The sequence below is a fragment of the Diadema setosum genome, chromosome 4 (genome assembly GCF_964275005.1).
Source record: "Diadema setosum chromosome 4, eeDiaSeto1, whole genome shotgun sequence".
Classification (NCBI taxonomy): Eukaryota; Metazoa; Echinodermata; class Echinoidea; order Diadematoida; family Diadematidae; genus Diadema; species Diadema setosum.
This window is the reverse complement of record NC_092688.1, coordinates 8,554,058-8,565,845: the sequence shown is the minus strand read 5'-3', so window position 1 is coordinate 8,565,845 and position 11,788 is coordinate 8,554,058. Positions and strand designations below refer to the sequence as shown.

The 11,788-nt window shown below is 36.6% G+C and overlaps 1 protein-coding gene across 1 annotated transcript; it reads left to right on the top strand.

Annotated features, from left to right (window-relative positions):
• The first annotated feature begins 1,144 nt into the window (after positions 1 to 1,144).
• Positions 1,145 to 10,451, top strand: LOC140226834 (probable thiopurine S-methyltransferase). The gene is made up of 8 exons (XM_072307261.1): positions 1,145 to 1,218; positions 2,599 to 2,688; positions 3,689 to 3,821; positions 4,685 to 4,737; positions 5,511 to 5,585; positions 6,271 to 6,356; positions 7,904 to 7,948; positions 9,414 to 10,451. Exons 1-8 carry the CDS (start codon positions 1,145 to 1,147, stop codon positions 9,530 to 9,532), a joined length of 675 nt encoding a protein of 224 aa, XP_072163362.1. The 3' UTR covers positions 9,533 to 10,451.
• The last annotated feature ends 1,337 nt before the right edge of the window (positions 10,452 to 11,788 follow it).

Genomic DNA, 11,788 nt, shown 5'->3' with positions numbered 1-11,788 from the left:
GGATATTGCAATATTACAGCTTTCTGTTGCTGTCAAAACACGAGTCAAGTGGTCCAGCTAGGTCCTCAACTTCATAGTGCATAAAGCGGATCCACTGCACTCTATAATAAGGCTTTTGTTGGTTGACTTCATGTGTACGTTCTATGATCCTATCAAGACCAGGTATACGCAGCCTTCTCCTCAGTCCACAAGTAAGTGAAAATTCAGAGTTGTACCAGTAACTAAATATTAGATGTTACGTTCCGGTACATTCACTTAAATTTAAATGTGGAAATACTTCTGGTGACTTGAATAGGAAAGAGTGTAGTAATACATGTAATTGTTATAGTACTCTGCTTCTTTAATAAATACATGTATAGTAGTTAGTACTCTGCTCCTTAAACATAAACAAATACAATACCAGTCAAAGCAACATACATCTAACAATCTAACAACATCTGTCAATAGAACCAGGTTTGGATGGGGGGGGGGGGGGGGTGGTTATCAATGTAGGAAAGTCTTGTAGTTCACAATTGCCAGAACTAGAATAAAAGAGTTGCACTGTACATTTATAAATGTGACCATGCATCACAAAAGGCACAAAAAGTCGCACGCACTGATTTTGTGTGAGAGCTGAAAATAGGTGAAATAGGTCAATCTAGGTTCTAGCCAATCTTGACTTTTTCATATCATGATATTTTCTGAAAGAGCAAGTCTTCTTGTACATCATACTAAAGTTTGGGATCATAAAATGAAAAGGAAATTGGGTTATCAGCAGTTTTTCTGGAAAACGATTTTAGTGTGATTAGGTGTTTCCCAAAGAGTCTGCTCTTCCAAAATCTGACCTTAACTAAAAATCCATGTCAGGTGACTTTTTGTTCGTTTTGTGGTGCAGGGTCACAAATACAATACAGCAGAGACATACATATTTCAGATGTTGGACCACACTTGATGTAGGAAAGAAAAAGGCAGAAGAAAAAGGAGAAGATAAGGAAGATAGAAAAAAAGAGAAGAGATTTAAAAACAACAGGGAGAACAAAGCAAGAATGGAAAGAAAGACAGTTGGAAGTGAAAGAAGAATGCTATCTGGCAATGTGTAAGGTTGGACATCCCAATGTTTCTGTTTTCTCACATTTGACTCGAGCAGGTGCTTTTCCGTAAAGACATGGCAGGGCTGCAACAATGGACGGACAAATGGGCAGCAGGGAAGACAACATTTCACAGGCTGCAGGTTCATGAGTAAGGTCACTGGGTTTTGACACAGTGTGCCAACATTTCTTTCTTAACGAAAGCAAACATCTGGTGCTTGAAAATCTTGGTGTATAGTGTTTCTCTGTTTATCGCTTGGTGTACTTGTAATGAAACAAATTTTAAGCACAAACTGTCATTTTTGCCTACCAAAAACTGAGTAATGCCTCATTTTAATTCTTTTGTGATGTGTGATGTTGTAAAGTGCTGTGAAACCAGTCATTGACTGTGTAAGGGCGCTATATAAATGATCTGATTGTATTGTATTGTATTGTTCTTCTAAATGTATCATATCCTGATTTCCTCCTGAATGTGAATACTGTAAAAGTGGATAATTTGGCGCAAGTAAGTTTTCGCGCTCCACCGAGTAAGATTAATTTTGCATGTTTTTAATTCCACCGACGCAGGACATTTACTACTGGAATGTATGGCTTGCAAAAATAATCGTGTGCTTCAATTTTCATGCTAGCTTCTGGTTGCGTGAATTGCACGAAAATTTCCACTTTTACAGTAACCTGTATCAAAATCTGCTAATTAACTCTTTGAGGAGAGACTGATATTGCGAACAGTATAACACGCATTTCCAATAGACAGCTGCCTGAGTATTCTCTGGACTTGTCCTCAACAGGTTAACATTAATGATACAAGTGATTGATCCAAGACTTCTGTCTAACTGCAGTAATGCATTGTTAGTTTCCCTCTATTGTACAGTCTCCGTATGAGGCATTATACCCAATATCAATTTTATTGTTCATTCAATTTCTGTTATTTCTCTCTAGGTCAAGAGTTCATTTGCATGATACATTGGATTTACAGGATACAGTATAGATATTGGCTTGTGTCAAATCCTAGCCAAACTCAGTGACACATGCAGGGAAATCTAGAAATCTTCTGTTGGAACAACTATGATAAAAGATTGATCACAACATCGATTCATTCAATATTAAAGGTATTATGTCCGTTGAGGCACATCTCAGTTAAAGGTCCTGTTTACCTTCGGGAGCAGTGATTTAAAAAATGCTCAAGACATCATTTTTCATGCATATGTGTAGGTCAGTTGTATCACAAATATATAAAATTTTTCAAATAAAGCCTAAAGGATATGGAGATACGTGTATCACTATTTTTCTCATTAAACCATAACTGTAGATGGTTTAGTCTGGAAGCATTTTTATCATTGGTATTGTTCACATTTTGTATATAACTATACCTTTAACATTTATTATATAGATGGTTCAAATTTGTTCATTGGTTGTTTCCATCCCTAACTCACAATTTAGAACTATTTTGAAGCACTATTACTGGGTTTTTGTTTCATCTGCAAATGGTTAATTATGCCTTTAAAGTGAGGGATCTTGTTTTGTTTCTCAGAGTCCTGCTGGAGTTTCAAGACAAATTGCTGGTAAAGACTCCCAGTCGTGTGTTTGTTCCTCTCTGTGGGAAAACACTAGACATGAAGTGGTAAGTGAGAAATTATTTACCTTAATTTGAAATTTAATACATGTAGAAACTAGTTAGAAATTATTTACCAGGTTACAGTCACGCTTGCCCAAGTCAAATTCAAAGGATTTGGACAAAATCCTTGATTTACATGAATTTTGACATACAATACGCAATAGATATAGAGTGCCAAAGAGTGATGTCGTAGCCATTCATTGACATGGAAACTGGTTCTAAACAACTTCACCTGGCCCAAATGTCTGCAAACACTATTGTTGCTAACCATGCTCGCACCTGGTTCCAACCAAAGCCATAACAAAAGACCAAGACATCATCACTTCCGTACTCATATAACACAAGGCCTGTGTGACCCATACTTGCTCCCATGTCTGTATGCCCCGTAAAGTAAGTGGCTAATGTTATTTAATTAACGCGCCAATTACCAAAAGTGTGAAATATGTTTGCCATTCTTTGATGTGTTAATGGTGAGGTATCAAGAGTGTAATGGTGTGGATATTGCCTAATCGATTAACCCATTCTATGCAAGATTTTGACATTCTCATGAACCTTAGACACGACCCACTAGTGTAGGCATATGGGTTAAAGGGCGTGTACAGTTCTTGTTGAGGTGAGGGTTTAGCTTTCAATGTTTTGCGAGATATTCAGAAACCACTCTATGAGATCAAAGAGCATGCAATTCTAAGGAGTATCAAAAGTTTATTTGATGAAAATCGGTTTTGAAATGGCTGAGATATCCAAAAACAAGGTGAAACAGAGATTCTATTAAAAGGCGTGGCCTGTCACCTTTTATCATGATTACTTTTTTCTTTTTTTTTGATATCTCAGCCATCTGAAAACCAATTTTCATCAAATAAATGTTGAGTCCTTAAAATTACATGCTCTTTCATATCTAATAAGAGGTTTCTCATTATCTCACTTAGGAATGTTCAAAACATGAATCCCCACCTCAACCAGTACTGTACAGTCCCTTTAACTGCATTTGTTCTGTATCCCTTATCAGGCTAGCTGATGAAGGTCATGAGGTGGTTGGGTTGGAGGGAGTAGAGCAAGCAATCAAGGAGTTCTTTGATGAGCAGAAACTTTCCTTCAAAGAGAGCGATGTTCCAGGACTGGAAGGAGGGAAGCTGTACCAGGTAAGATGCACATGTGAACTCTATACATGAAGACGCAATAAAAAGCTTCAGAATTTGAAAAAAAAAAAGAAAAAAAGAAGGTTTTGTATTGGTTTGGTTTGGTTTGTTTTGTTTTGTTTTGTTTTGTTTTTTGCTTGTTTGCCAATGGTGAGTTCCATGAACTCACAATCTGTGGAAACTTTCATGTAAATGGATCCAAATTAAGGTTTGAATAAGAAATTTGTATTTTAGAGAAATCTTACTTCTGCAATCATGAATTCTATGATGATGTAGTCAGCCTGGAAACTTGACTCTATTAAAGGCAAATTGTGTAAGTTATAAAAGGTAGGCCCTACCTGTGGCATACCATGCAACCATGTGCTAATCCTTTAAACAAACTTCTTCCACTTCCAGGCTTTGTAGTACTGTAGTTAACTTAAGTCAATTTCAAGTTGTACTTCAAAGGAAGTCAGTTAATGCTTTGTTTGCTGGTGATATTTTACACAGTATGTACTGGTAAGCATTAAGCTGAGGAAAAGTAACGAATCACCAGTGTGTATGTGTGTGTGTTTGTTTTTATTAAATGGACTATGACAGGAATTCTCTCCCTTGATTTTTGTGGCCAAGCACGCCTGAAATCCTGTCATTATCAAGTTTTGTCCCTATTTGTCTGTGAGCACAGACTGTGAAAATGTTGACTACAACTGTTCAAAAGTCAGTTTACATTCTAAAAGCAATGACATTCACCTTAATTATGCCATTGACCCAACCCTGGAAGTCTAGTAACTAGTAGTGTGACATGTTAAACCACAGTTTACCCATCTTAAAGCTTTTGTATGCATGACAGAGTGCTTTCATTTCTTTGCTTGTTTTTTTTTCAACAGACTGACGATGGCAAAATCAAATTGTTCCAGTGCAACCTCTTTGACTTTTCCAAGTAAGTTTGTTGATCCACATGGTTCTATTAGGTGAAAATCAGCGTAAGGAGTTATTTGAAATTGTGTTACAATCAAAGAATCTGTGACCTGTCACAGCTGGAAGCCACCACAAGTAGAAAACTAGAAGCTAGAAGTCGCCTCACATGGACTTGGCAATGTCAGTACTTTGGAGGTCTCCAGAATGTGATTTGTTCCATCTTATTTTCATAAACCGTGCAGTCCACTGATTTAGAAAGCTAGTCACCAGACTTTTAGGATATTGGCTTTGAAATCTAGATATTTTTACACATGCATGAGTTAAAGCATTTGATAGAGGAAAAAATATCATAGTTATTTTTGTAAACATGTAGTTCAGAAACATTTACCAGGTATGTACATCAAGAACATATTTTGTTTTGTTGTAGTTTATACAGGGGAATCTCCTTATAAGGAGCTGCTTGGAACCACCCAAGTTTCCTTGTTATTTTGGGTATCTCATTATATCAGGGATAAAGGCAAAAGAATGTAAAGAGAATGGGACCCGCAAAATTCTCTTGATATGTCAGGTATCTACCTTTAATGAGGTTCAGCTATTTTTTGCTTGCCTATATGGTGATCTGACAGCACCACATAGTAATGATTATACTACTCCTACTATTATTACTACTAATGATGATGATAATAATAATAATAATAATAATAATAATAATAATAATAATAATAATAATGATAATAATGATAATAATAATACTAACATTGATAAACTCTCTCCTTGTCTTGATTTTTGTTACAGAGATGTTTGTGGTCAGTTTGATGCTATTTGGGACAGGGCATCCCTGGTCGCTGTGGATGACTCCGACAGGCAGAAGTAAGACAACTTTAGCCCAACCACCCCCCCCCTTCTTTTTTTCTTCCATTAGCATGCCTTAGAGTAAAAAGCTGATCTAGCTGCTAAAGTGTTCACAATATTTCTCTTGTCGATTTTGATTGGCATGTGATTTCATATTTCAGATCAAACTTATTACAAGAATTTTAATCATAAAGAAAAGTGCATATTTGCATCAATGCAGGGCAATTTGTCAGTCAGTTGCAATAAAGACATGTAATTTGGTTTTCTGAAGTGCAAATTCACTCCATGTATAGATTGGCTTTAACCTGTTGAGGATGGACTGATTTTGCTGCAACTCCCATTTCCCATAGACACCTACCCGAGTACACTCGGGACTTGTCCTCAACAGTATTACACAGAGTGTAATCAGACTAGCATAATAATACCAGTTTCATTAAAATTGCACCTAAAATAAGAATGTTATGGAACTTTCTGATGATTACAATATTGAGAACTAGCCCGAAGAATTTTCAGTCATAAATGAAATTATGTATGAAGCAGTTAGTAGCTGGTTGGCAGTTTGTTGCCCCAAAATTGTGATAGTATGTCAGTTATGACATTGGCAATGCAGTTAGGTACGAGCAGATGGAATTGTTTCACAATATTACTGTCGAATTGCCCAGACTTAAAATGATGTATTGTCTGTCTCATCACGTGTTGACAGGTATACTGATGTCGTGTCTTCCCTCTTGGTTCCGCATGGGCGCATTCTGCAGGAAGTGTACTTATACAATCCCACAGAGATGAAGGGTAAGTTAACTAACTCATGTCTTTGTATTGATCAGGTTGACAGCTGCAAGTAGCACACATTTATGAATTATAAACGTGTTTACTAATGCGTATCATTATGCATGGCATGATTCTTGGTTGTAAGGACAGGAAATCAATAATCTTGTCATTTCTGTGTGATAGCGCATCATGACGTCATCTTAAAGGAGTAAGTCATTCTGCTGCTCGTTACCATATCTGATATGAGAGTGTCTGACTGGTTGTTATTAGACTCCCCATTACAGTTTCTGTCTACTGATTCATGTGAAATTCAGAAAACCCTGAATGTTGGGCTTGTTTGCTTTAATTACCCAGGACAATGATTTGTTGATATATTGGTAAATGGTAAATACATGTAATGCCAGCATAGATTAGAACACTCAGTAATCAGTCTTTGAACATGGATAGACTTCGCTCTTGTGAAAAAAAAAAAAAATGATGTGATTTACCAGGTCAAAGTTGAGGACAATGTACTCTAAATGCCATTTGATTGTGCATTGGACATCCCAGACAATTTCCTGAGGGGCTGAATTTTCGATTGTAGATCCAATTAATGGAACAAGAATGAAGTATTGTTCCTTGCAAACAGAGAAGTTAGACATTTCCCCAGCTTTTAGTTGATTTGCATCACATTTTATGTTGATGAGAGACAATATTGTGTTGTTGATTCTGAAATTATGAGTCAACTTATGAAATTTGTGAAAATTTCGAAACTGTATGTGAACACCACAAAATGTACCACATGAACAGTATACTTAATACATCAAGGCTTATATATTAACACTTCTTGAAATCTGAAGATAATGAACTTCATGTGCACTGGCTAACGTTCATGCAAAGATGAAGAGTTCAAATCATTTTCCAAGGCAGGATGGAACAATATGTATTTCTCATTAGGCTTCCATTCATGATTGTGTGTCCTGTAGCTGCTCTTTGGTTAACAAATTTGTTTTGGAGGAAGCTTTCTGAGACAAAAAGCATCAGAGCTGTGGAACATAATTATATTTTGTTAGAACTATTATCGTAATGCAATTATTTGTGCCAAGTCACTGCAGAATCATATTCAAATCTGTGCTCTCAAACAAAGCAGAAATATGTTTGCTATGCTGACATTAAAGGTCCTGTTAACCTTTGGGAGCAGTGGTTTAAAAGTGTTCAAGATATCACTTTTGATGCACATGTGTAAGCCAGTTGTAACATCCTACCATATAAAGTTTTTGCAATAAAGCCCAAAATATAAAGGAGATATCACTTTTTTTCTTATCAAACCATAACTGTAGATGGTTTAGTTTGGAAACATTTTTATTATAACTATTGTTCACATTTTGTATATTTAGCAATACTTAACATCAATTATACTAGTCCAAATTTCTATCCTTAACTCACATTTTACAACTATTTTGAAGCACTAATGCTTGGGTTTTGTTTCATCTGCAAATTCCAAAATATGCTTTTAAAAAAGTAACATATATTGAACTGATCTGTTCACCCACCTCCTTTTTTTATTTCTTTTATTGTTCTGGCTGAAGGAAACCCACATTCTGTGCCACCGGAGGAGATAGAGAAGTTGTATGGTGAGAATTACTTCTTGAATAGATCTTCAACTAGCACTTAAATATCTTCACTTCTTGTATGGTAGTGTGTTAAACACATAAATGTCCAGCCTTAAACGAATGCGTTTGTCCAGTATATGTGCCAAGAGTTGACTTAGCAGGAGGAACCTTGATTTGTTCATAAAGGACCAGAACAAGAGGAATCACCTGGCTTTTGAGGTCAAGCGGTCATAGATCGCAGTCAAGGATGAAGTCCGCAATCCCTATTTCACACAAGTGGGAAACATTTTAGCATGTACAATGCACAGCCAAGTCTTGGATTTGATCATAGTTCACTTCTTTTGAAGTTGAAAGTTACATTATACTGTCTGTGAGATGATGCAAAACTTAAAAAAAAAGAAAGAAAAATGTTAAAATTCAACAAATCACACACACACACACACACACACACACACACACACACAAATGAAAATGATTTAGACTGATCAAACAGAGCATGAGACATGATTTAGACTGATCAAACAGAGCATGAGACATTGTGTTAAATGGATTTCTATCTAGGGTCAATCTGTCCCATTAAATTTCTTACTGCACAATATACATGGATGGGTCCACATGAATCATCTGCAGTAAAGAGAATTTGTTTGGAGCATAAAACTGGCAACTCCCATTATAACAAAATCCTCAGGGCTGGCAGTGTTCTTTCATTATATCCATGTTTTGTTATAGCTGAACTGTAAATTATATATTGAAGATAAAATATATACATTTTGTACATCTAGTATATAGTATATTAAAGCATGAATGATAATTTTGGGACCTGAATTTTACTTCATTGTAATGAGAGTTTTGTTAAAGCAGTATTTATTATTCAGGGAGTGCATGGTACATGGCATTCAAGTACGCCATTACAATATTCAATTACTGACTGGACTTCTTGTGTCTTCCCCCCCCCCCCCCTCACTTGCCCTCTCCCAACCACTCCCCCCACCCCCTCGTTCTCCTTCCTTTTTTTTTACAACTTATACTAAGGGTAAGACAATGGAATTGATATGACCATTCATGATTAAAGGGGATGGCTAGTAACTGATCAGTGTGAATCAGTGGGAATGCTGGGAGATGATTGTTCCAATCCTTGTGGGATTCATTTAAGAGTACATTATATATCTATTGTGTGAAAATTATTTGCTTCAGAACAGTCTCATATTCAAGTAATGTGCAATTTAATGCCCTGTCACTGTACAGGCATGCTAACCTGGAAACATTAAACTGCACATTACTTGAATATGAGACCATTCTGAAGCAAACAATTTTCACACAACAATGGATATATAATGTACTCTTAAATGAATCTCACAAGGATTGGAACAATCATCCCCCAGCATTCCCACTGATTCCCACTGATCAGTTACTAGCCATCCCCTTTAAAAGCATTTTCATTCATGACTTCCTAACTTTCCTTTGTACCGTATCAACTCCATAACAGGTGAAAAGTTCAAGATGGAGTTGCTGCGAGATGCTGAATATCTGGAAGATAACCCACGTTTCAGGGAACGTGGCCTGACGTGGATGCGACAACACGTACGCCTCCTCACGCTTAAGTGACCCATCGCCTCGGTGACCCAGTGGAAGCAAGCCACTTTCATAACATCATGTGAAACTTTGCTAAATTGTGATTTTTGAATAAGAAGAAAAGGTTTACTGATCAAATTGAGAGATATTTGTAAGTGCAGAACATTTCGAGTTGTTGAAATGTTCACAGAAACTTTGTGCTCCATTGAAGAAGAGCACCTTGCAAATATATTTTTTCTTAGAAATGTAAAGATAATACTGGCCATGAAATATACAAACAAGTAAAATTCACTAAATTCAGCCCATTATGACAAATTAATATGGTAAAAGTTTCCACTTCTGGAGTGATTCAGGAAAATTAAAAATCAAAGAATGAATGTTAAGATTTTTTGTTGAGCATTCCCGTCATGGAACTATCCTACTATGAACAACAACTGAAAAACAAGATACAGATGCAGAGAAAGAACAAGATGAGATATGATGAATTATGATACATTTGCAACAACCTGATAATCTTCTCGTTTTGTTGGTGATACAGGCCAAAAAAGGAATTATGATGCCATTTTGAAGTACAGCTTTATGTGATAAATGGTTTACCTGGATACTGTTGCGTAAAAAGATGCACTTTTTAAACATAAAACGAAAAATCAAACATAACTCAGCCATCAGCCAATCAGAATTGTGTATTCGGAGGTGTATGTTTGATTTTATGACTTATGTTTGATCTCAACTATTATGCAATGGGAATGGAGCCCTGTTTATGTCAGTTTTGATATACAAACCGTAAGTGGAAAGTGTTACCTCATTTATCAATTGCACAAATACATGTACACATGTAGTAGTGTGTTTAGTTGTGCAAAGAAAGTACTGTATGTTTTATGCACAACAATTCATGCCAAATCAACATGACATTATTTCTTACTGGCAAGCCCTCAACTTTAACAGACACTCTGTGTGCTATATGTGACCCGCTACAACAAAATGATCCTAAAGTCGGGCGAGGTCGATTATTTGAAAATTGCATGATATAATTCCCTAATCTTTCTGCTTTAAATTGATATATAACACATTTTATAAAAATAATCGGCTGCGGAGATATCGATGTTTAAAAGAGAGCATGTCTAGACGTCTGTAAATCACTGTTTCGAGAAAAGCGCCCTAAAAGTCTTCCTTTCGACGCAATCGCGATCAAGGGACACGCAAGTTAGTTTTCACCTCTGGACAATAGAAGGTAAGCCCTAGCAACCCCCGAAGAGTTCATTCAAGCACATCAGCGTCGGCGGTCTCCTCACCAACCAATCAGTGACCAGGATGTGAGAAGCGGCTGAGCATAGCGCACCCCGCCCGCATGCACCAGTCGACTGGGCAGTGTGCGAGCTTCACGCTTCAGTTAGCAGCAAGCAGCAAACTGACCAATGAGATCACTCTGGTCGTTGTTAGGGGCGGAGCCTATCTGTGGCGCTCAATCCAAATTTTCGAACCAGTTTCTGCTTCATTGAAACGCCAAAAAACATGGCTCAGAAAAACGCTATTTTTAATCTTTCCTTTGGTCATTTTGCTTCAAAATTTTGACAGATGATAGAAGACATGTTAGACTCCAATAATATGTCAAAATCAGAAAATCGTAAGTTTTGACCAATTTTAATGCTCTGACTTTAAACTCGATTTTTACGGCTTCGACCGTGCGCGACTTTAGGACCTTTTTGTTGTAGCGGGTCACATATCATGTACAAAAGAAGAGATACATAATAAGCAATCAGCTTATAGATTAGCATTTTTGTAGGTATTTTCGTTTGATAAAGTGTGATGAGACTATCCACAAGACAGAGTTATTGTTAGTTTTATCGATAACTGGTGTTGACGATAAATACATCATATAATATTTCATGGATATTCAAAATCATTCCTATGTATACCAAGTAACATGATAATAGCCTAAATCCAGAGCATTGTTTGACTTTTTTTCCCTTCCAAACTCAAGCAGGTAGACTACCAATAATATTTGTACACACCTAAGCTGGCGCTTGCACTATCTATGATCTGACTTATGTAGATCATGATTTGGATTTAGATCATTTCCAAAATATTTCACCACATGCTGATCTGAACATTTCAGTCCATCCAGCATAGTAAAATTATTTTATGTATAGTATGGCATTTTTCTGTCCACATCAGTGACTTTAGAATCCACATTGAGAATACAAATGGGTGCAGTTGGACGTGTCTAAGTGGACCTGTGCTTTATGTCCCCACAAATTCTTACTGAATTTTACAGAACTTAGGCTGGGT

Coding starts and splice junctions, on each gene's coding strand:
- LOC140226834 (XM_072307261.1), top strand. CDS start 1,145: ATGGCAGGGCTGCAACAATGGACGGACAAATGGGCAGCAGGGAAGACA. Junction 5,586..6,270: donor GATGACTCCGACAGGCAGAA/GTAAGACAACTT, acceptor ACGTGTTGACAG/GTATACTGATGTCGTGTCTT. Junction 7,949..9,413: donor GGAGATAGAGAAGTTGTATG/GTGAGAATTACT, acceptor ACTCCATAACAG/GTGAAAAGTTCAAGATGGAG.